Genomic DNA, 25704 nt, shown 5'->3' with positions numbered 1-25704 from the left:
TTAAAGAGTCCTTGTAAACGTTTGATGAAGATTTTTCTTTTGTTTGTTCACCGCATTCGAATCGAAAACAATATAACATTTTCGTTTTGACCGATTTGAAAATTTATCGATTTGATCTTTCAGAAACGAAAAAAGCGGTAAATTTGAAGAAAATTCTAAAATTACGAATACAAATTCCAAATACAAAAACGAATTGAACGAATCAACCGAATTTAACTAAACGAAATAACTAGATTCTCGAATCTAAACAAAACTACATTTTTTGTCATGCACATATTCTATTTTTTATGCCTCTGAATACTTCTTTAATGTACAAACATGCATATTCAAAGTGCATGGATATGTTGACTGAAACAGAGCTGCATCGGTAGTGGTGGCTGGATGAAAAAAAAAGAAAAGAAAAATGCCTCTAAAAGTGGATTTTTTGTCTACTTGTGTGCATTAAACTTAAGGGTCCTTTCACACCACACTGCATGTAAAAATGCACTACAATGCGCTGAAAGTGCAAGTGCTGCAACATGTAGTTACATGTATTTTTATGCATGTTGTTTTGTGGTTTTATGGTTGTTGCATTGCATTTATATACGTTGGCATGCATTTTTAAACTTTTACCATTGAACGTTTTGCAGTCTTCTTTCCTTTTTACATTATTGCCAAAAAAAAAATATTTTTTTTTGCTCTTATGTACTTTAGTCAGGTTGTGTTGACATACACTGTTGTACATTGTGTTAAAATGCGTATATATTGCATTTAAATGCAACATACTAAACTGCACATGTACACAACGTTGTAATGGAATGAGGCACATAGAAAACATTGCGTTCTATGTTTCTTTTCTCTGACCTGTGTTTATCCAGTGGATGCAAGACTGCAGGTACAGATACTATTTGTGATCGGCAAGACCTGACGTATGTGATTTTAACGTTACACAGTAGGACATATACGTTTTGTCCTACTCATACAGGTCATTGAAGGGATCTTCAAACTGATTTTAGTGACATTTATTTGCAGATTTATATAGTGCTGACCTAAAATGCAGCTCTTTACAAGGTATATAGACACACTCATCTTAGCCCCTGCCCCAGGCGGAGATTACAGTCTAATGTTCTGATCCCCTATCATTGCCAGTAAGTGAGATAAGGCATTTACTCTAGGGCAAGTTTGGTCAGAATCATTTTACCTTCCAGCTTGCTCTTGGAAGGAAACTCATACAAACATAGGGAGCCTGAGAATATAAACAGAGAAAAGTGACAGCTTATTTTGTTTCTGTATCAAGCTCCTTTGGCAGCACACAGTGATCCAGATAAAGTGAAAAACTGCATGGAACATCATACAAAACTGTGATGTGCCTTCTGTAGTTCTATACTAGGTGTGGTGACAATACAGAGTGATAAATGTAAAAACTGCTGCATTTCCTTTTAGATCTCACTACATATTTAAAAAAAAAATACCCACCTCTTTAATTTTTATTAACAATTTAACAAGTCCAGATTGTTTATCTTTTTTTTATTTTTTATTAATAACATCAGAAAGCAATACGTACACCTAAATAGATAATTTAAAGCTGTTTTAAACCCCCCAAAAAAGCTGAAAAATATGGGGGGTGAAAACTGAGCAAGCCGTGCTCTTATGTCTAGTATGGTCAGTTTTTTTATGGGAAAGCAAAGAGACTGGCAGGAACAGCAGGGATTTTGGACAAAGCAAGCAATACAAAGTGAGCAGAATGCTTTTTCATACAAGTACATGGTAAAGCAGGCACATATCAGGAATATGAAATGTTGGGGTAGCGTATTCTTTATTGTAATAAAGCTTCCACTCGTTGGCAGAGGGGCAGGCTGATGATGTCATAATCTCTAACTCAGCTAATCAGAGGAAGCTTTGTATTCATTAATAAAATACAAAGCTGCCTATGAATGGCTGTGTGCCACTTGGACTGACTCTATTTTGTTCTGGGTGTGAGAAAGAATGGTCTCCTCTCGCACCCAGAACATGGTGTTGTATACTGTATGTAGCTGAGGCTACAGCAGTACGCCCAGTGGGTGCACATGTTGGTGAAAGAAATAGCTTATTTGGGCCATCAGCCCAGGAAACCTGAACATCAGCTTTGAAAAAGAGTGGGCACAGGTAACAAATTATTCCGGATTTTTGGTTTAGAAGAAGAGGTTATTTTTCATACTGACATTCCAGCTCAGGAAACTAACAAACAATTGTAGCAGTAGTAAAAAAGGCCATGACATTCGAAACAATAGAAATGTTTGTGTTTGTGCTGGAGTTCTTAGAAAGCCTAGCATTGCCTTCATGCTTGTTGTTAGGCCTCGTACACACGACCGAGGAACTCGACGGGCGAAACACATCGTTTTGCTCGTCGAGTTCCTTGTTAGGCTGTCGAGGATCTCGGTGAGCCAAATTTCTCCATTGCCGTTGAGGAAAAAGAAGACATGCTCTCTTTTTGGCTCGACGAGATCCTCGACAGTTTCCTCGTCGAAAAGTGTACACACGACCGGTTTCCTCGGCAAAAAAAAAAAACAGCAAGTTTCTTGCTGGTTTTTGCCGAGAAACTCGGTCGTGTGTACGAGGCTTTAGCCCAAATAAACTGACTAATTAAGCCATACCCTTGTCTACAAGCAGAGTGGGAGGAGGTGTGATTATTCTCTGATGCCACATACACACGATCGGTTCATCTGATGAAAACGGACCAATGGATTTTTTCATCAGATATCCGATGAAGCTGACTTTCATCAGTCGTGCCTACACACCATCAGTTAAAAATCCATTCGTGTCAGAACGGGGTGACGTAAAACACTACGACGTGCTGAGAAAAATGAAGTTCAATGTTTCCGAGCATGCGTTGACTTGATTCTGAGAATGCGTGGATTTTTAACCGATAGACTTGCCCACAGACGATCGTTTTTTTCTATCGGTTTTTTAACCATCAGATAATTTTAAAACAGGTTCTACGTTTTTTCACCGATGGGAAAAAAAACGATGGGGCCCACACACGATCGGTTTGTCTGATGAAAACGGTCCATCGGACCGTTTTCATCAGACGAACTGATCATGTGTACAGGGCTTTATTCATACAGTTGTCTCTTTTAGGAGAACAGTCTCTGTACAGAGGTCACCACCTGTTGGCTGCAAGTGGTACACGTTCAACATTTTGTAGGCATTGTCTCCATATAGATGTAATGTATAAAAGACATCATACCTAAAAAAAAAAAAAAGAAAAAAAAAAAAAGAACAAAAGCATTAAACATTCCCATTAAAGCCCAATACTAACTACACATTTAATATTGCAAGACCAAGCAGCAACACAACTTTGAAAGTGGTAAAAAATATACATTTTACAAAGAGTACTGAATATGAGTATGATTGGTTGTTTGCTTCACAGAAGGGAAAGTAGATACATGGAAAAAAGATAAATCTGTAGAAACATGTATGCAACTGTGTGTACAGTTTCCTTAATGCAAAATCGGAATATTTTTTATTAAAAAAAAAAAAAATCATGTGTGCTCAACAAGGCATTGTAGCAATGTCAAAATGCAGCTTATAGTAATTGATAGTACCCAATCAGATGTCACTATACTGTGGTCAGATCAGAAAACAGTTGTATCCCATTTGTTGCAGTGGGTAAATATATTTTGTACGTTGCAGTTATTGAGTCTGTTTCAAAGGGCACCCTAATGCCGCGGTCTGATGGACCGTTTTCATCGGATGAACCGATCGTGTGTGGGCCCCATCAGTTTTTTTCCCATCGGTGAAAAAACTTAGAACCTGTTTTAAAATTATATGATGGTTAAAAAAACGATAGAAAAAAACGATCGTCTGTGGGGAAATCCATTGCTTAAAAATCAACGCATGCTCAGAATCAAGTCGACGCATGCTCGGAAGCATTGAACTTCATTTTTCTCAGCACGTCGTTGTGTTTTACGTCACCGCGTTCTGACACGATTGTTTTTTTAACTGATGGTGTGTAGGCAAGACTGATGAAAGTCAGCTTCATCGGATATTTGATGAAAAAATCCATCAGACCATTTTCATCGGATGAACCGATTGTGTGTACATGGCATAAATGTCTCTATTAGTATAAGTAAAAATATAATTTTGTTTAAAAAATGGAGAGATTAGTGTTCCAAGCAACAATCCTTGTAAGATTCCTTGAATAGCATCTGTTATTTATTATTCACAAGGAACTAAATGTTCTCCACAGGTGGTCCTCCTGTATCCCAGTCTGAACAAGCATACACAGCTGCAGCACCCAGGGAGGAGAAGCCCATGACACAAGGTGTCAGGGAGGACCGACCTCTTCGCCAGACTGTATCCTACTCTGCTGCTGTGCCTTCGACCATTACAGCAGCTCCCTCACGGCAGTCCCAACCACAAGAAGATGAAGAGGAGGAAGCTAATAGCTATGACTCAGATGAAGCAAGTGAGTGGGTGGAAAAGTAAATGATTTCATCAAGGCATGTTGTTTTTCTACCTGACAAAACTTAATGTATAGCATCAATTGTTAGAGTACTGAGTGCCAATGTATTAAGACCTTACACATGGCTTTACACACATACCGCATTTAATACATTACATAGTCGTCATTCTCTCTGGATTGTTCCACATATTAAATTCTGGAGATGTTGAGAAAATTCTAGTTGTACATAGAATATGTTGTAGATACAGATGTATTCAGTAAGAGCAAATTGCAGCCAACATTTCACCTATTACAATCTGTATCCAATTAACTAAAGTATGATTGGTTGATATGAGTTTCTGCATCATGATTGTTTATATATTTGTGGCGCTATCCCTGAAGGAGCCACTGTGTTTTTTAACCGGTTCTTTCCTAAGATTAGTGCAGTGGCAGCAAGACACACAGCAACAGTTCATTCACTCTTGCTCAGTAACCCATCTAGGGGATGTCTTTTTAGGATTTTTAGTCCTGAAAAGCTTGGATGGAGTGTAGAGAGATATGGGATACTCCAGAATTACTAAATATTTGCAGGAGAACACTCAACTTTGCTAAGCTTCTACGAACAGTCTCTTAGCAGGAGAAAATACAGATGTCAGTCCCTTTTTAAAAACGATCCCATACTGGCCGATCCATCCAAATAAAATGGCACACGGTCACTAGGACCCTAACGTAGATGTATGCTACGTAGACTCATCCCCGAAGAGGACACAGCAGTAGTGGTTGGAACTATTATCAACTCACGACTCGACTACGCAAACTCCCTCTACTTAAGACTATCGAAATACCAGATTTCATGTCTACAAGTCGTCCAGAATACGGCAGCCAGACTGGTAACAGGTAAAAAGCTGTCGGAATCAGTCTCCTCGGTCTCGAGGTCCCTCCACTGGCTGCCCATACAGGACCGGGTGACATTGAAGACACTCTGCCTCACCCACAAATGTATACAGGGGAACGCTCCCCAATACTTAAGCGAGAAAATAAAACCCTGCATCACCAAGCGCGTGCTCCGGTCAACCAACCAAAACCTTCTCCAAATTCCTAAATCCTGCTACAAATCGAAGGGATAACGTAGATTTTCGGTCCAAGGACCACGGCTCTGGAATGCTCTACCCACTACCATCCACTTGGAGGAAAACCATCGGGCCTTTAGGAAAAAACTAAAAACCCACCTCTTCTAAAAGACCGGAATTACTCTGGATGCCAAGCGCCTTGAGGCGATTAAGTTCACATTTGTTGCGCTATACAAGTTACTCACTCACTCACTCCTAAGCTCAGGTCAGTACTCACAATGTCACAGGATAACGGGGTGCCTTCTCCCAGTAGCCACAGGACACTCTTCAGTGAGAGAGAAGTTAATGCTTACAATGCCGTAGGACAGTCAGACCCTTTCCAACTTTCACCAGGCACTTTTCAGTGAGCCCTCCGGACCAGGTGCTTAAGTGAAATCCTTTAATTAGCTCCAGAAAAGGACCTTTAGAAGTAGGCCTTCCTTGCTATGCCAGCAGTGTGCACAGAGGACTGGAATCTCCTCCAGTAGGACTGCTCAAGGCTTCAGATTATTTATGTGCTCCCCAGCCACCTAATGGACATACCTTCTTAGGAATTAGCTGAAGCATATTAAATATTTAAGCTGCCCATTTGCCTTGCCCAACCACCTATGTTCCAGAAGCCTCTAGAAAGCCTGAAAGATCCACAATAGCCAAAAGCAATCAACAGCTACCTGACTGATTACAGGAGCCAAAAAGAAATACATTTGCCCATCACCCTAGCAACTTAACTAGGAGGGTGTTACATAAATAAGTTCAGATCTTTTGCCGTCTTCCAGGCTAATGATTTACAGTTTACAAAATGGAAATAGTTGTCATTTTAGTTTGGCATTTTATTTTAAACCTTTATAGGAAACACAAAAAGTAAAGGGGATTTAGAGAAGAGAAATATGTTAAAGGCAGGTGGGGAGGCTGTATATGTTCACTAGTGTAGTGTTAATGCTATATAGTGACAAGCAGGTGATAATTGGGTACTTCTATGTATATTTAATGATACGTGATACAGTATTTCAACTAGCCTAGAACAGGGTGTTTCCTATTAAACAATGTCTTCAAAATAAACAACAAATATATGTTTGAGATATTGAAACACACACACAGGTTAAAATACATTCATACATACTCATGCACTATAGCACATTTTCATGTCATGTACCATGTTGAATTCTTAAAGTAAACTTGTGCCCAGACTATCGACATTAAAGTATTTGCATATTCTAAATAAGCAATAAAGTACCTTTAAACCACCTCTTTTTCACCTCTGTGGTTATAGTCATTGTGGGAAAAATAGGCTTCACATTTCATAACAGAGGCACAGAAATCTTAGCTTTGTTTCCTATTATCTTTTAATGCAAATACACAGCAGGCTGTTTCTAAGCTGTTTGAAACTGTCAAAAGCCCAATTTTAGAGTCTTTGTTGTTATCTTGAAGGGTCCTTGAGAGTAAATTCCTTCACAGAACAAGCAGGTGAAGAGATCAGAAATGGCTTGTTTTAAGGTTCTTTTATAGCTTGTAAAAATATGGGAATAACTTATTGCCCATAGCCTGAAAATAAGCCTGAATTAAGGGTCTCTACACTCAGGCTTTAAAAGTGGCACTCAATGTGCCTTCTACTCACCCATCCACCAAACATTCCCTGGTCCTAGAAGAATAAAACCTAGAGTTGAAAGACTTGATGCCCAACCAAATGCCAAGAGAAACACCTTTCTCCTAGGAAGCTAAGAAAAATCCAGATGACAGTAAATAGTAAGGTATGGTAAAGGGGGTGTAGAAAATTACCTAAGTACACCCTTTAAAGTACTGCAGCCCTCAGTGGTGTGGGTATAAAAAAAAACACAGTATGGCTTCCAATGGCTTAAAATAATTTTAAGGTTAGGTATCTGGTTTTGGAGGTCAACAAGTAAGTATGGCAGTAGTGCTCTCAGTTTCATAAACAATAAGACACAATTGTGAATAGGCTACCCATAAAGACCTAAACAGCTCTGCTGTTAGAAACTAAAGAAAAGGTTTATTTTTTTATTATTATTTTTTTATTTTAATTTATTTTAATGAAAATGGAAAAACTTTCCTTTTTACATTCATAAATGCTGTTTTATTCACAGAGTACAACAGGTTATCTAAGAAAAAGTCAATACAACAGTATTTGCATATTTTTTTGTCAGATGTTTGTATTTTTTTGCCATTTTTGACAAAAAAAAGCAAATGCAGTGAAGTTTTAGTTTCACTTTGCAAAGATTACCCAGTCACGTACAATTAAAATAACATAAAAAACCCTGCATTTCTTCTTGCACATGATTGAATTATAGAAGTCATATGAGCTTCACAGCATTCACTAAGCCCTAGGGAAATTTCCCTTTCCCTTTGCTAAGTGAAAAACATATTTTCCTTTGGTAAAACAAAAACCCATTGAATTTTGTAAATAACGGGCTTTACAGAAAAGAGAGGGCCTTGAAAATGGGAAAGGGAGCCTAAAGCTCCACCTGGTGGCTCCAAAAGGGAATGACCATAATAAATATAGATGGGCATTATAAATGAAACCATTCCCTTTAAATCAGAGTCCTCAACTGAGCCAGTGAAAAGAAGTTGTTTCTAACATTGCAGAAAAAAACTTTCAAATAATAAGTTAAATGACCTGCAAAAAATGTTTGAGCTAAAATAACTTTAGAATAGGCAAACATGCAAGTTTGCGCTAATAAAGTAGAGAGAAGTGCTGTAGGCATGGGCTTGTCTACGTAGCAATTGGCTAAAAAAAAAAATCTATCCTGGCTTACTGATTCATCCCCCAAATAGTCTAGGCCTGGGCACATTAACCAGAGAAATGAAAAACCTGTTTACATGATTAATGCCCAATCTGGCTATACCACAATAATCAGATGGGTAGGACTGATGTGTTATGTATGTAAATATCTTGTTCAGGCATGGGTCAGGTTGCTGCATATGCTGTGTGTTCATCTACTTACATCATAGTAACAGTAAAACAATTTGAGGTGCCACATGTGAACTCTTACAGGCCAATTTTCCAGAACTTTCTGTGTAATATATATATATTACATAATAGCTTTCTTGTTGTTGAGATTTACTATGTATATACAGGAAAGCATTCTTTCCTCTTCTTATGTAGACAAAGTGCAGGTAGGAAACCTACACTGATGTTTCTTATAAAGAGGGAAGGAAACCATCACCTGGTGTGCAGAGGGAACAGACAAGATTTTTGTAGAGCCGCTTTAAAACAGTAATGCCTCATTGATTTTGTTTCACTTCCTGAGCACAGTTGCTGCAAATGACAAACTGTTTGTTAATAGCCCATGAAGAATTTGGTTTATTTTCCAGTGGCAAAAAGAATTCCATTGTTGAATAACAGTCATTCATAGTACTACAATAAACAAAGGAAAAGTAAATCTCTGCTCAGTCCTCCATTCATTTTACCAGCAGAGTAGCCAGGTGCATTGACCAACTTTTTTTTTTCTAGGGTCTATGTGTATCATTTTAATCATGAGTGATTTTAGTTTGCTAAAATAATTATTTGTATTCTTTCTTGCAAAGCCACACTGGGAGCTTTGGAATTTAGCCTGTGGTATGACCAAGCCAATAGCAGTTTGCAGTGCATCATTATCAAAGCTAAGGTAAGTGTCAATGAATGCTAACAAAACAACAGCATATCTGAAAACATACAACTCCCTTCCCTCATTATGCCTACCTAGGAGAAAGTTATAGGCCGGGACCCCTAACTACAAAACTTGCCCTCCAAATTATGAAGCTTTTGGAAAGCATTACTGAGTTTCTTGAAAATCTGGCATTAACCTAATTATGTTATTTCACACAGAGTCTCCCAGTCCTTGGGAAACAAATCAGGCCTCGTACACACGACCGAGGAACTCGACGGGTGAAACACATCGTTTTCCTCGTCAAGTTCCTTGTTAGGCTTGTCAAGGAACTCGACAAGCTTGCTTTGCGTACACACTGTCAAGACAAAATCTCCTCGTTCTCAAACGCGGTGACACACAACACATACAACGGCAGGGGAAGTTCGATTCCACTGGCTGAACTCTTGGGGCTACTTTTGCTAATTTCATGTGTTTGCGTGTTAAATAAAAGTTTGGTAAGAGACGATTTGCACTTTTCAGTCTGTTACAGCTTGAAAAATGTGTTATCTCCATTACAAATGCTACTTTTACTCCTCATTTAGTCTCATACTTTATTGTGAGCAAGCGCGGGTTTCTTAGCATACACACGCTCGCGTTTCTCGTCGGAAACCAGCCCGACCAGGAACTCGACGAGCCAATTTGAGACTCCCGTCGAGGAAATAGAGAACTTGCTCTCTTTTTGGCTCGTCGAGTTTCTTGACAGTTTCCTCGACGAAAATGTACACACAATATCTCCCAGCAAGTTTCTTTGCTGGTTTTTGCCGAGAAAACTCGGTCGTGTGTACGAGGCCTCAGGCTATGATGGCCTCCAGAAAGTGAGAGGGAAACACTATATGGTTATGATTTTTTAAGTAAAGTTTTGTGGAGCATGAAACAAGTTCCACCATCCTAGTAGAGAAGGGCTTGACTGAGTAGTAAGTGCCAGTCTGGCTAGAATATATTTTGTGCTTATTTTGTGTGAAAATACTTCTAATGTTTATGGCTGTAATGGCTAGTATTTAACAACTAAATAGGTAAAACTATAAAACCTTGCATCGTAAGAAATTGTAACCCCTAAATTAGAGGGATTGTAAAGGTTTGTTTTTTATTTTCTAAATAGGTTCCTTTAAGCTTGTGCATTGTTGGTTCACTTACCTTTTCCTCACATCTCCCTTCTAAAAATGTTTTTCTTTGTCTGCATTTCTCACTCCCTGTTCCTCCTCAGTAAGCTTGCCCCCATCATCCGAGCCCTTCTGGATGGGGGTTAGTCAGCCAGAACAGCTTACTGAGGAGGAACAGGAAGTGAGAAATTCAGACAAAGAAAACAAAGAAAAAAAAGAAGGGAAATCTAAGGAAAAGGTTAGTGAACTAACAATGCACTAGCTTAAAGGAACCTATTTAGAAAATAAAAAAACAAACCTTTACAACCCCTTTAACCAGAGAAAGGTTAACCAAATCCTTATAAAGCATGATCCAGATCACTCCAGTATGAGAAACAGTACTCTCCCTGGACTCACGTTCTGGTTTGGTTTAATAATATAAATGTCCATTTATATGTTGGGCTTTTAAAAATGCATCCTTTTTGAAGCAATATACTGAACCTGCTAGAACTAGTTCCCATGGAAGTTTGTTCTTTGTTTTAACAGCACTTATAGTGCAGAGTCCTTTCCCTATTATCGGAGGTTAAAGTCCATGTAACCAGTTGCATATACTGAACAAATTTCACTAATTATCTTTGAGAAATTTATAGTGTACATTTATACATTTATATTCTTGTATTACAATTTTTCTTATCAGTAAATTTATTAAATCCTTCCTAGTTTTTGTGGTCTCCTATGTTTTAGGGCATACTTTTTGTGAACTTGTGCCCAAAAGTGACCTGTTTCTATAGATGCAGTCAGTGGCATCGCTAGAGGGTGGCTTCCGGCGCAAAAGCCCCGAATCTGGGGCCCATAGCTCGATCTCTTACCAGTTGCAGCCAAGGCCAGATTAACGTAGGGGCTATTGGAGCAGCATCTCTAGGCCCCTACCTTATTTTAAGCCCAGCTGCCCAAAAATAACAGGCCACTGTCAGCCCCAGCAGCCCACCATATCACAGTCGTGTCCCAGATGCAGGCTCTGATCCCCCTGAGCCACCTTGTGCCCCTACCATGCAGGGGTGAGATCTTCCACCTGCTGTGTGGGGAGCCTTGTACTAGGCACTGATACCACGCCGCTCCCCCTCCGTCGAGTGCCGCAGTGAAAAATTCCAGTGTGCAATTCTTATTCCTGTGTGAGCCTCACACATAGCAGAGCAGAGACGAGCCAGGTACATGGGATAACATCTGGAAGGAGACCCTGGGACATAGCTGCTGTCACTGAACTGGGCTGCAACGCTCTGTCCTGTGCCACAAGTAAGGGATGGAGGGATGCAACTTTGTGTTGTGTACCCGTTATGTGGACACCTGGAGGGATGAGGGTGGGTAAGCTTTTTCTCAATTGAATTAGTATGCAGTCCAGCCAATCAGACAGCCATCTGCTGGGTTCTGGGAGTGTCAGCAAAGGAGGTCTGTACCTGGCACCTTCCCCCTGAGCTGTGTATGTTTGTATATGGGGAGCTGTTGGCATAGACTGTGTGTGACTTGTATTGCATGGAGTCTTCATGTCATGTGGGTGCAGTGTACAGTCCATATAGGATGTGGATGGTGGGCATAGACAGTGGAATACCAACCATGTGCGCAGCACACGGGCCCTGAATGGGAAGGGGCACTGGCCACTATGATCTAACACACACACAGCTGGCTTCAGCTACTGCAGGGGAGCTTCAGGCCAGGGAATACAAATCTGTCAAAGTATCCTCTTACCTCCATGGGGTCCCAGTACTTCCTGTACTGGGCTCCCCACTAGAGAAACCGGACATGTCTCCGAGACACCCAAACACCCCTATTGGGAACAAACTGTGAGTGGGTGGGGCAGCTATAGCCAGAATTTGTCTCTTTATCTTACAGTTTCTCCAATAAGTACTATATATTCAAGTCACTCTATGTCTCAGGTAACACATATTTTAGACTTATCTTCATGGATGTACTGTAAGGGGGAATCCCCTGACGGTATGTAAAAGTGGAGTGTGTACATTTTTAGCTGGTGTAGCTATAAAGCCCACTGGAGCCCCTCAACCTGCCGGGTTGAGAATCCTGCATCATTATCCTGATGGGGTACCACACGCTCACATATCTCCCCCTCCTTGTTTTGACCCAGAAGAGGGACAGAAAACAACAATACAACCTTCTCATTTTAGCCCCTCTGTGCCATCTATCACCTGCAGGGATCCAATCCTGTCTGACTTCATTTTCAAAAGGGTAACACTACTTCCTGTCTCGTGAGGTCACTTCCCCTGTGTCCACCTGCTACTCTTACTTGGGCCCTAAAAAGACATCCACAAGCCTTTTTACTAGTGCGCTGCCTTTCTATTTTCCTTGGAGCTACACTTGCCAACTTTCCAGTAGGGAGTTTACTAATCTTGGTACCTTTTTTAATATGAGGTGGACCTCGGAACTTTAAGGGTCTGATACCATTAAAGTTACAAAGTGCTTCCGGAACCTTCCTGCTTCGGAGATCTGGTTAGTATTCAAATATTTTAACACAAACTACATGGACTACACATATGATATGTTCTAAATGTTGCTGTATATGTTTAGACAAGTACGAAGGGTTTAAGAAAAAAGTATTTGGCGGACTGGAACTCAGCTTTAAGCTTTGACAAAAGAAAACTTGGAAGCTGATTGGTTTTACACTCTCCAGTTTTAGTAAATCAACCCCAATAGGTGTGCCATTTACTTTCAGCTCTCTCATGAAAATATGCCTTTGACCCCAAAGTCCTTTCTCCTCTCGAAGAGATGAGATATGAATTATAACAATACACAAATGCCGCGTACAGACGATCGGCCATTCCGACAACAAAACTGTGGATTTTTTTCCCGACGAATGTTGGCTCAAATTTGTCTTGCATACACATGGTCACACAAATGTTGTTGGAAATTCCGAACATCAAGAACATGGTGACGTACAAGACATACGGTGAGCCGAGAAAAATTAAGTTCAATAGCCAGTGGGGCTCTTCTGCTTGATTCCGAGCATGAGTGGAATTTTGTGCGTCGGAATTGTGTACACATGATCGGAATTTCCATCAACAAGTTTTTTGTCGGAAAATTTGAGAACCAGCTCTCAAACATTTGTTGTCGGAAATTCCGACAGCAAATGTCCAATGGAGCCTACACACGGTTGGATTTTCCAACCGTGTGTATGCGGCATAAGCAGGGCTTTTTTTCAGGGGGAACTTGGTGGAACTCAGTTCCACCACCTCTGGCTCAGACCCTTTCGTGCCTGCTCACCACAATCACTTGTAAACACAGAAGTCTGGTTTCTGTGTTTGCAAGTGACAGCTCTGCACTCTGTGTGTAACCCCCTGAACTCTGCACTCTGTATGTAATGCAATCCTGGTATTTAATGCCCCTTTAAGACCCTTCTACTGTTTTTGAAATCTGAACGGGGTCGTGGTTGAGTTCCTGTACCTATTTTCTGAGAAAAAAAGCTCTGGGCATAAGACTTATTTTATCTTACCTATCTGAAAGTGTTAAATTATAAATACCCTATTTATGGTCCTCAGATTTTACTTTCGGTATGTGTTAACGTTTTTTATTTTTTTGGTAGAGCAGAGGTCTTAATTAACGAGGCTGTGCAACTTACAGAGCATGATGTGGGTGTTGTGATCACCCTCTATCAATAGAAAGTGATCCTGTTATCTGTGACAGGAATAACTGCAAGTGTTGCAGAGCTTTTTTGTGACAATATATTTTCTTTTTCTCTCAATAAAACACATTGTTTTCCATCATTGCTTGCCTTGGGTAGAATTCATCTAATCTAAACATTTGGGCAGCAACACCTGTGTGCAGGCAAAATTCAGATTCCCCAAAAAAAGAGTAATTAGAAATACATATGGGTTATTAGGGTACCGAGATAAATAAAGCCTTTGAAAGTACTGTACATTAAAATTTTGATGCAATTTTCTTTCCTGCAACCACAGCGGGTGGGGTGTGCGGTCCTGCTGTAGCCGCTGGCAGTAATCACGTGTAGAAATCTGACATGCTGGTTGTTCCCAAGTCGATCAATGGATCAATTTGGGTACAATCAGCCTGCTCATAGATGGTTCGAGTCTTTGCCAATCACTGCTGAACCGGTCAAGATTCGAACCATCTATGGCCAGCCTAAGGCAAATTTGTAACTGAAAATGTAAAATATGGCTGCCCCCATGCTAAAAGCCTCTTTTGAAATAAAGTGGTCCTTTTACCTTTATGACCTAGTTAAGACATACATGGCATGGCCAGAGCACAATAGCCAGCAATAGACTAAACTGAATTGTGATTTGTAGTTGGGGTGCTTCTAATGATGTGCACCACATTGCTGGCTGCTGCTTTCCCTAAAAATGTTGCTTACATGCAGCCTCTGAAGGTGATGTCACCGCTAAAGTTACAACAATGAAACTAGTAGCAGGTTGCTTGATGTGCATCCTCTTCAAAGAATTCAATAGGGTTGATTTACTAAAGGCAAATAGGCTGTGCACTTTTCAAGTGCGGTTGCTTCAGAACTTGGTAAATGAGGGAAAGCTCTGCTGACTTCCGCTATCCATTCATGTGCAAGCAAAAATGCTTTCTTTCTAAATTTCCTTGCATGTGATTGGTTTATTCTTTGCAAAGTTAAGCTTTTCCTCATTTACTGAGCTCTGAAATAACTGCAATTGCAAAGTGCACAGTCTATTTGCCTTTGGTAAATCCATCTCAATGTGTTCTGTAATTGGACAAGGGGGATCATTACATTTTTACATCCTTCTTCCAATCACAGAAGGCCTTGTATATAATAATGCAAGATGTTTTTTGAAGGAGAAGCTACGCAGCAAGCCATTCACTGTGATTGTGCTCCAGTCCCATGTCAGTTTCACCACTAGAACGTCAGTGGTGATATCACCTTCGGAGGCTGCATATAAAGAGAAACTACAGACTGCTCAATTTTTACAAATTTACAATTTGACACTGCATCGCTTTATTTGTCAATTGTGCTGCTCTGTAACGCTGTACCCAAACAAGATTTGTATCCTTTTTTCCACAAACATAGTTTTCTTTTGGTGGTATTTGATCACCTCTGCAGTTTTAATTTTTTGCGCTAAAAACAAAAGAACAAGGGGGGGGGGGGGTTAGATTGGTGGGACTTTAAATGAAGCACACTGCTAAAAATTAAAAATGCATTTATGTTGATTGATTCCTGATAAATAATTGTATACTGGTAATAACTGTAATAATAATAGCATTGGGTAACAAATTAATGGTTCATGTGTATACACATATATTCCAACATAGATCAGGATAGTAAATAAATATATATAACCATATATTGCCGTAACCACAGTAAACAGCAATCGGTGCTATAAAAATGCACTGCTTACTGTAAAAAAGTCACTGTCAGTGATGATCAAGGGGTTAATTGTTTTCTTGCTGCATGTACTAACTGAAGGGGGGATGGAACTTAATAGGGGAAATGACAGATCGCTGTTCATACATAAGAACAGACAATCAGTCATTTCTCCCCTAAGAGAACTGGATCTGTGTGTTTAGACACACAGATCCCAGTTCTCACTGTGTCACGAGCGATCGCTGGTGCCCAGCAGTCATCGCACGCCCCTAGTGGCCACAGGGCGAAGCAACGTAACATAACGTTGTTTCACTCAGACGAGCCATGTTGCCACAGTAAAACTGCGGCGGCTGGTCAGCAAGTGGTTAAAGTGCACCTGTGGCTTATCAAACTTCTTAACAAGCGGGTATTGGGCTTTAAAACAAGCTCTTTGGTCCTCACCATAGTGGAGTTTGGAGTGTGACTGTTTGAGGTTGTGGACAGGTATTTTTTTTATAACAAGTTTAAATAGGTGCCATTATTACAGGTAATGAGTGGAGGACAGAGGAGCCTCTTAAAGAAGAAGATACAGGTCTGTGAGAGACAGAAATCTTGCTTGTTTGTAGGTGACCAAATACTTATTTTCCACCATAATTTGCAAATAAATTCTTTCCAAATCAGACAATGTGATTGTCTGGATTTGTTTCCACATTTTGTCTCTCATAGTTGAGGTATACCTATGATGACAATGACAGGCCTCTCTCATCTTTTTAAGTGGGAGAACTTGCACAATTGGTGGCTGACTAAATACTTTTTTGCTCCACTGTATGATGTGAAGTATATGAAACTAAAATTGTGGTGTTTCAAACTTTCACTCTTTAAGTTCAATGCTTCCGAGCATGCATCGACTTGATTCTGAGCATGCATGTTTTTTTCTCCATCTGAGCTCCATACAGACGATCGGAATATCCGATAAGATTTTTTTCCGTGTTCTATTTCTAAACTCCAATGGAAAAAAGTCAGATGGGGCCCACACACTTTGGAATATCCAATGAAAAAATTCTGTGTGACTTTTTTCATCCGAATTTCTGATCATGTGTACAAGGCATTAGTTGTCAAATGGACAACAAATTACATTTTATGCACAAATGCATTTTTTATCCTCATTAAGTGATATGTGATATTGACTTTCTCAGGGATTCTTTTGTGGACAAAGTTTGTAGACCTATTACCTGACACACCCCATGCTACTGTGGAAAACCACCAGAACGGATGTGTTGAAAAGATTTCATCTCTTAACCCTACTACAAAAAACTTAAAATGATTTTTCTTTCAGCGGTCATGGTTCAGGTTATGGTTTGCAGTAAAGAATATTTGTAAGTGTTTTGTTATGTAAAAAATAAAAGGGAACGCAAACTATACAAGAAGTCGTTATTTTGAAGAGACAAGTAACCATATTGTATCTGGCTGGCTGTGTAGGTATGTTCAACATATTCAATTCACTGCAGCCTGCACACAGCATATAATTGAATCCAATTTGTTACCAGTGCTGGCAATATATAAATATAACTTTTATGCATTATTGTGTTTAACAACATCTATATGCATTTGTTCTATATGCATATGTGGGCCAGTGTTTTTTTATGCCAATTACTGCTTTTTATGTCTGGCCTGGAACTCTCTCCAGACCAGGGCTCAAGTCCTGCGGGAACGCGTGGGAACGGAGTTCCTGCACTTTTTTCACAGTAGGAACTCCGTTCCCTTTGCAGGACTAGAGCAGCCGAGCCGCCCGAGCCAATCCTTCACTAAGCGGCGATGCCCAGCTCTAATAAAAATGGAAGGGGTGGTGGCGCTGTCTAGACTAGAGGCTAGATGTACCAATGGAAAGGTACAATAGTAACTTGTATGTGATCAAAAGGATGAAAGAAATACAAGTGCCTGAGTGTAGTAATACGTAGTGGGCTAATTAGCATGTACTGTACACTCTAATAGGTATGTGAAAATAAATATACAACAAGTGTGCAAAATACAAAATAGGTCAATAATGGCTCTTAGCCGCAAAGGTGGTCACCCAGTAGGTGGACTGTGAGTGATGGGTGATGCAGAAAAAATATAATAATAAATAAATAAATAAAAACTGAAATAAGTATCAAATTGAGCCGTGATCGCCAGTCAGCGATAAGTGAAATCAAAAAAGTACCAGCGTGGTGGTGAATACCAGTAGGTGTATAGCACAACTATGAATTGGTGAAGCTATAACCAAATATAAAAAATTGAATAAGTCCAGTGATTAGGTGTAGCAAACAAGCTCTTCAGTCCACATAGTGTCAAAGGATAAAAATAAAAATGAAAATAAAAATAAACATAACAATGAAAAAGTATATGTTTATATATATATATATATCTCTAAGTGTCCGTGAGCTGGTGCACCCACAAAGGGTGATAAATCACAAAAATGCAGTTGTGTGAATTCGCACAGTGCTCCGGTGCTCCCCTCCTGGGTCCCTACTCACCGAAGGCACTCACCCCTGCAGGGGTAAAGTGCAAGTAGGATTAATCTCCAGCAGCTGCGATATCGTCTTCCTGGGTCCTATGGATGCACGGATTTCCTGGCCTGGGTGGCTCTACTTCTTTTTAAGTTGTCCGGGGATCCTCCAATGAAAAAAATATTCTCATAGCGCAGTATGTTCAGAGTAAAAAAGGTTTTTTTTTATTTAACACTGCCACATAGGCATGTGCAACACAGCAGGCAGTTACATAAAACGTATAGAACCAATTTCCAAAAAGGGGTAATGAATAAATAAAATAAGGACAATTGGTGGGGATAAAAAATAATAAAAACAAAGTAGCAGGCAGTTATCTTGCGATAGCATAAGCCTCCCAGCACAGCACTGATAGCCGGTGAATCAGAAGTGTCAGCTCCAGCTGGGGAACGGCACGCGCTCCACTGGAAGACAGCTGATCAGTCCGGGAGTGCGTGTGGGTGTGCGTGTATCCGCTTTACGCACGTTTCGTATTGATTACGTCTTCTGAAGCGGGTACACGCATACCTCGTCAGATGGTTTATATAGCGAGCGTCAACATGCAGGCATCCCTCCCCCTCCGCGGTAGAGGCCAATCAGAAGATGTTAGGGAATCCCATCTAATTGAAATGTTTTAGAGTGTCTCCGTGGACGTTCCCATTGCCGCATGTTGGTGCTGATATCCTAGGCATAATGCAAATATTTTAAACAGTGATTTGGACAGCAAGACATCGGCATTACATCAGGCAATACTACTAAAAGGCACATGCAAAAATCAATGTCCACTGTGCTGTTTCCCTAAATAATGATACATAATACATTCGATATGCCCTTTATGGGGAGGTGTATCTTTGGCATTGCTTATAGGGGAGAATGTTGTCCGTGCACCATTGTTAATCCACCCACAATGTATCCAAAAGTGAAAAATGTAAGATGGAAGGGAACAAGTCACAAATATTTGCGTTGAATACTTAGTGGTAGATAATTGTACACTAGAAACTAGGCATTAAAGTTAAAAAATAAAATATAGTAAATATAATAAAAAGAGAATATAATGGAAGGAATGGTATAAACCCCAGCCTTCATTAGGGAACTGGGTGTATGGATAAAGTGACATCTAGCCAGAATATAATAATATAGGTTGTAAATTAAATAAATAATTATACAAAAGTACCAGGTTAGGGCAGTAAGTCCAGGTAATATGGTATATGTGAAATCATACAGAATGCTCATAATTACTAATCAAAGTATATGGGCGGTGGTAACCACCCATAGGCAAGGGCACAATGTTATTGGGGTGCCCTTGCGCAATCCTGCATTGCCATCTGAAAGCAAGTGCATTAATGCGGTAGGTTCAAGCCGAAAGGCGCAGTAATTAATGGGGGCAGAGGGCGTAAACATTGTCTCAAGGGCACCAAATATATGCAATAGTAGATAAAATTCTACTCCCCGGAGGGAAAATTAAAGAATTGAGTGCTTCTAGAGGCACATTAAAACTTCAAAAAATTAATTAAGTGACAACCATTCATACACAACATTAAGCCCCTATAAGCAGGTAACTACACAAAAGAGGCTAAATTGCAACAATGTGTACAAAATGCTGACTTGCGGTATAGGAGAGTGAACTACATATAACGTGTGTATTACCCCACATAAGGGATTGAGTGTATCTGTCTCTCATATAACATGAGAGTGGAACTAAAGAACTCAGGGATGTTCAAAAAAGGGGCTGGCCCAAAGGTGGAATGGTAAGAAATGAAATAGTTGAACTGGGGACATTATGCTAGTGGCATATATGTGGGTAGCAGTATAGATGCTAGCTAAGATGGTGTATCGGTGTCCACTAGTGACATCCCTGCTATAATCTCAGGAATGTGGGAGAGGTTATAAGTGGATAGACAGTAAAAGAATAATATATGTAGTAGATTACTGGGTGGGTCGTCTGTACTCTGAGTGTGATAGACTTAAGGGTTGGCCAAAAAGCAATTTAAGTCGATGTCCTTGTTAAGCCCGAAGGGCGCCAAAGAACCCAGACGATATATCCATCCAGTCTCATTTTGGGAGATGGCTGTTGTCTTGTTCCCACCCCTCCAGTTGTCTTTAATTGTGTCTATCCCATAAAAGATCAAACTAGTCGGGTCTTGCTGGTGGAATTCTTTGAAGTGGCGTGAGAGATGATGTTTTGGAAATCCTGCTTTGATCCTGTTAATATGCTCTCGAATTCTCACTTTCAAGGGTCAGGTGGTTCTGCCCACGTATTGTAAGTGGCACGGACATTCGATGACATATGTCACGTGTGTAGTGTCGCAGGTAATGAGCTCCTTAATTTGGTATTCTTTGAAGTCATTTCTTGATTTAAAACTTGTTTTCTTTCTGGGTTGTTTTTTACTCACCCTACAGGCCAGGCATCGCTGGCATTTGAAAAAGCCCTTGAGTTCAGGGCAAAGACTGATAGTCCGTGGTGGATCAAGAACATTGTGCACAAGGTGATGACGTAACGATGGTGCACGTCTGTAAATGAAGCTGGGTTTTTTACCTAAAACTTTAGTGAGGGCGTGGTCTTCTTGCAGGATCGGCCAATATTTTTTGATGATATGTTCGAAGTCTTTATATTGGGAATTAAAGCCGGTAATAAATGCCACATCTGTTTTGTTGTTTTTGTTCTTTTTTTTGAGTGACAGCATGGAGCTTCTATCCATGTTCAGAACTTCAGCTTTTAGCTTTACCAGGTGTTCTTCCTTGTATCCTTTCTCCTTAAATCGGTCGACAATTATGTCCGCTTGGGCTATGTAATCTGTGATAGAGCTGCAATTCCTCCGGAGTCGCATCATTTGCCCTTTAGGTATGTTGGCTTTCCAGCGTGGGTGATGGAAACTTGTTGATGGGATATATCCATTGCGATCCGTGGATTTGAAGTATGTTCTTGTATGTAACTTAGGTCCCTGCTTATAGATCTGAAGATCAAGGTAATCTATACATTCCATATTGTACTTCCCGGTGAAGGTGAGGCCATACCTGTTGGTGTCCAGATCTTGTAAGAAATTTTCGAACATATCAGTTGTTCCGTCCCATAAAATGATAAGGTCGTCAATATACCGCCTGTACAGTCTAATCTGGGGGATATTTTGGCTGTATATATGTTCTTCCTCCCAACAGTCCATCAATAGGTTGGCAACACTGGGGGCATAACGAGCCCCCATCGCCACCCCCTTAGTTTGTACGTAGTACTTTTTCCGGTACCAAAAATAGTTACATTCCATCGCCATTTTAAGGCCTTCTACAATATAATTGATTTGTGCTTGTTTTAACGTAGTATTTTGGTGTAGGGCTTTTTCTACCCCTAGCACCCCATCTGCTTGTGATATACTAGTATACAACGAATTGACATCAATAGTAGCTAGAAGTAAATTTTCTGCACCATCAATCTGTTGCAATTCATTGATCAATTGAAGGCTATCGCGGAGGTGTGATCTACCCTGCTTGACGATTGGTTGTAAGTACGTATCTAGGTACTCTCCTAAGCGGGAAAAGATGGAGTTAATCCCGCTTATGATCGGTCTACCTGGGGGTTTCTCTAATCTTTTATGTATCTTCGGGGTGTAATAGATTACTGGTGTTTTGGTAGAATTGGACACTAAGTAGTCAGCCTCTTTTTTATTCAGAATTCCCAAGACTTTGCCTTTCTTAACGAATTTCTCTAGTTTTTTGGTGAACCGTATTTTAGGATTGCCCTTTAGTTTTTTGTAGGTATTTTCGACTCTGAGCAGGTTTTCCATCTCTTCTTCATAGTCCACTTTATTTAAGATGACAAGGCCACCTCCCTTGTCTGCCGGTCTGATTATAACTTCATTTCTATTACCAATTTCTTTAATGGTTTTCCACACATTCTTATTTTTATTTTTAAATTTTCTCTGCAGTTTTTTCAAATCTGCTTCCACCATCTTTTTAACCACTTCCATACAGGGCACCTACGCACCTTCCTGCCCAAGCCAATTTTCAGCTTTCAGCACTGTCGCACTTTGAATGGCAATTGCGCGGTCGTGCTACACTGTACCCAAACAAAATTGGCGTCCTTTTTTTCCCACAAATAGAGCTTTCTTTTGGTGGTATTTGATCACCTCTGCGATTTTTTTTTTTTGCGCAACAACTAAAAAAAGACTGAAAATTTTGAAAAAAAATTAAATTTTTATTTTTTTCTGTTAATTTTTTTGTAAATAAGTAAGATTTCTCTTTCAATTACGGGCACTGATATGGCGGCACTGATGGGCACCGATGAGGTAGTACTGACGGGCACAGATGAGGTGGCACTGATTGGCGGCGCTGGTATGCGGCACTGATGGGCACACATAGGCGGCACTGATGGGCACACATAGGCGGCACTGATGGGCACACATAGGCGGCACTGATGGGCACACATGGGCGGCACTGATGGACACACATGGGCGGCACTGATGGGCACACATGGGCGGCACTGATGGGCACTCATGGGCGGCACTGGGCACTCGTAGGTGGCACAGATGGGCACTCATGGGCGGCACTGATGGATAATTATGGGTGGCACAGATGGGCACTGATAGGTGGGCACTGGGCATGGATGGGCACTGTGGGGTGGCACTGATGGACACTGTGGGGTGGCACTGATGGACACTGTGGTGTGGCACTGATGGACACTGTGGGGCGGCACTGATTTACACATGTTGCCAATCAGTGCCCATTTGTGGGCACTGATTGGCATCTTTTTTTATTGCTTTTTTTTTCAGACTTTTTTTTTTTTTTTCCAAGACTTTTTTTTTTTTTTTTTAAGACTTTTTTTTTTTTTTTTTTTTGCCCCCTTCCCTGGTGGTCCAGGGTGGGCTTCCCTGGTGGTCCATGTGGCGATCCGAGGGGGGGCTGCGCTGATAAACAATCAGCGCGAACCCCCCCTGTCAGGAGAGCCGCCGATCTGCTCTCCTCTACTCGCGTCTGTCAGACGCGAGTGAGGAAGAGCCGTCGGCGGCTCTTCCTGTTTACATCGTGATCAGCCGTGGTTGGACACGGCTGATCACGTGGTAAAGAGTCTCCGTGAGAGACTCTTTACCGAGATCGGTGTTGCGGGGTGTCAGACTGACACCCCGCAACAACGATCGCCGCGATGCGCGCCCCCGGGGGCGCGCAGCGGCTGAGAATCCTGAGGACGTCATATGACGTCCGGTCAGGATTCTACAACCACTTTGCCGACGTCAATTTGTCATTGGCGGGCGGCAAGTGGTTAAAAGCTCCTATACACTGGTTCCCTGGTGTATTGGGATTGAACGTAGAATTGTTCCGTAGATTGGTTTGAGTATATTCCGATACTTCCGTTATGTCCTCATCTTGGTTATTCAGAAAAAATTTACGTAAATTGAGTTTTCTCAGAAATTTTTGAAGGTCAATAAACACCTCAAATTGGTCTATTGGTTTTTCCGGTGCATATTTTAAACCTAAATCCAGGATCTGCAGCTCTTCCTTAGTTAGTTGGATATCACTAAGGTTAAATATGCCTTTCCCTAATGCTGCCTTGGGCGTTTTCTTCTGCCCTCCCCTGCACCCTCTGGTGCGTTTTCCCTTTGGGTGGGCTCTGTTTCTCTGTCCTGGTAATACGGTCTGTTGTGCCATGGATTGGGGTAGGGTACCCGTTCCTGGTAGCCTTGATTTCTTTGGTTTTCTCCTCTTCCTGATGATCTTCCAGGGGTAGCCCCTCGGTTGCCATTCGCCCCTCTCCAACCTGTATTCCCGTGTCCTGTTCTCGTTCGCCACCTTCCTGGCGGTCGGGTGTTGGGGCCTCCCCTGTGAAAATCCCCATTATTTCTTCCTTGGTTATAATAAGGGTCATAAGGGTAATGGTCTCGGCCTGGAGAGTGACTATTGCGACTGTGTGACCTCCATCTTGGTGGGTTAGGACTCCTATAATACTCATTATCTTGGTATCTAACCCTTCTGTTCTCAGGTCTTCCTTGCTGCCATCTTGGTGTATGGGGTGTACCCGATATGGTTTCTCCTGCCCTATTAGTTGCTGCTGGGTTGGTCAAATGCCCAGGGGCACCTCCTTCATCATCGGCCAGTAGTGTGGGGTCACTTTCATCCATAAGAGTGTCATCAAGACCTTCAGTAGGTTCTTCCATGGAGGCTTGCCATTTATATACCTGCATGTTTTTATAATCAAGTACATCCCTCTTGAATTTCTTTTGTTTTTTAATTTGGATATCAGTATCATATTTTTTAATGATATCCTGTAATTCCTTTGATTTGTCCTTATAGTCTTGCTGGCTTGTAAAAGGGGTTAGTAAGTTCTGTATTTCTGTGATACTTTTTTCAATTGCTTTAAGTTTGAATTTCCTTCTTTTAACAATTTTGTGTAAAAGTTCATTCTCACATGTGTTGAAAAAACAGTACCATTCATTCATAAGCACAGCATCCTCAACATTATCGTTCGGGTGTACGCCCAGCTCTAGTCACTGTCAGGGGCAGGCAAACCTTAGTAATCCTTTATGTTACTGGCCGCTTCCTGTATATGGATTCATCGGGTAGTGTGCGGGTATTCCGTCACTTTCTCGATGCCGCAATTTCTCCTGGGAGCTTTTGTCATTGTTCCCAGGAGACATTGCGGAGGTCTGCCGCGAGTTATCGCGGGATTTAGAAAGAACTTGCTTCTTTCTAAGCAATCGGTTTAGTAATTATGCATATGAGCGTATAATTTTTTTGGTGGGGGAGTGGATCTTGGGTGAGAGTTCCCACACTTTTTTCCCCAGGACTTGACCCCTGCTCCAGACCCTCCTTTATAAACTGTTCCTTAACATACTAAGGGGTAGATTCACAGACAAGATACGACGGCGTATCTCCAGATACGCCGTCGTATCTCTGAGTCCGGCCGGTCGTATCTATGCGCCTGATTCTTAGAATCAGTTACGCATAGATTTCTATTAGATCTTAACTGCATATTTACGCTGGCCGCTAGGGGAGCGTGTACGCTGATTTACGCCTAGAATATGTAAATCAGCTAGATACGCGAATTCACGAACGTACGCCCGGCCAACGCAGTACATTTACGCCGTTTACGTTAGGCTTTTCCCGGCATAAAGTTACCCCTGCTATATGGTGGCGTAAGTGCGGCGTACCAATGTTAAGTATGGCCGTCGTCCCCGAGTCGAATTTTGAATTTTTTACGTCATTTGCGTAATTCGTCCGTGAATGGGGCTGGATGTCATTTACGTTCACGTCGAAACCAATGACGTCCTTGCGGCGTACTTTGGAGCAATGCACACGGGGGAAATTCCACAGACGGCGAATGCGCCGTTCGGGAAAAACGTCAATCACGTCGGGTCAAGCCTAATTTACATAACACACGCCCACCTCTTCACAATTTGAATTTGGCGGGCTTACGCCGGCCTATTTACGCTACGCCGCCGCAACTTTCTTTTAAGAATACGGCACTTGCCTGTAAAAGTTGCGGAGGCGTAACGTAAATAGGATACGTTACGCCCGCAGAAAGAAACGCCGATCTACGTAAATCTACCCCTAAATGTTCTTCTCTGGAAGCTTTCTGTCTTTCTTAATAAAATAACATGAGCCTATTTATTTTAATCTTGCTAAAATATCAGGTGATTCTTTTCAGA

At 41.1% G+C, this 25704-nt stretch overlaps 1 protein-coding gene across 2 annotated transcripts in view; it reads left to right on the top strand.

The window, feature by feature from the left end:
- RPH3A (rabphilin 3A) overlaps positions 1 to 25704 on the top strand; it is a 373169-nt gene that overhangs the window by 304931 nt on the left and 42534 nt on the right. For both annotated transcript variants that reach the window (XM_040346131.1, XM_040346123.1), the window contains 2 exons: positions 4208 to 4426; positions 9052 to 9131. In XM_040346131.1, coding sequence (XP_040202065.1) covers positions 4208 to 4426; positions 9052 to 9131 — 299 coding nt within the window. The remainder of the gene's footprint in view (positions 1 to 4207; positions 4427 to 9051; positions 9132 to 25704) is intronic.

This window comes from Rana temporaria, chromosome 1 (genome assembly GCF_905171775.1).
Source record: "Rana temporaria chromosome 1, aRanTem1.1, whole genome shotgun sequence".
Lineage (NCBI taxonomy): Eukaryota > Metazoa > Chordata > Amphibia > Anura > Ranidae > Rana > Rana temporaria.
Note: the sequence above shows the minus strand (reverse complement) of the source record. Positions and strands in the feature narration are given on the sequence as shown.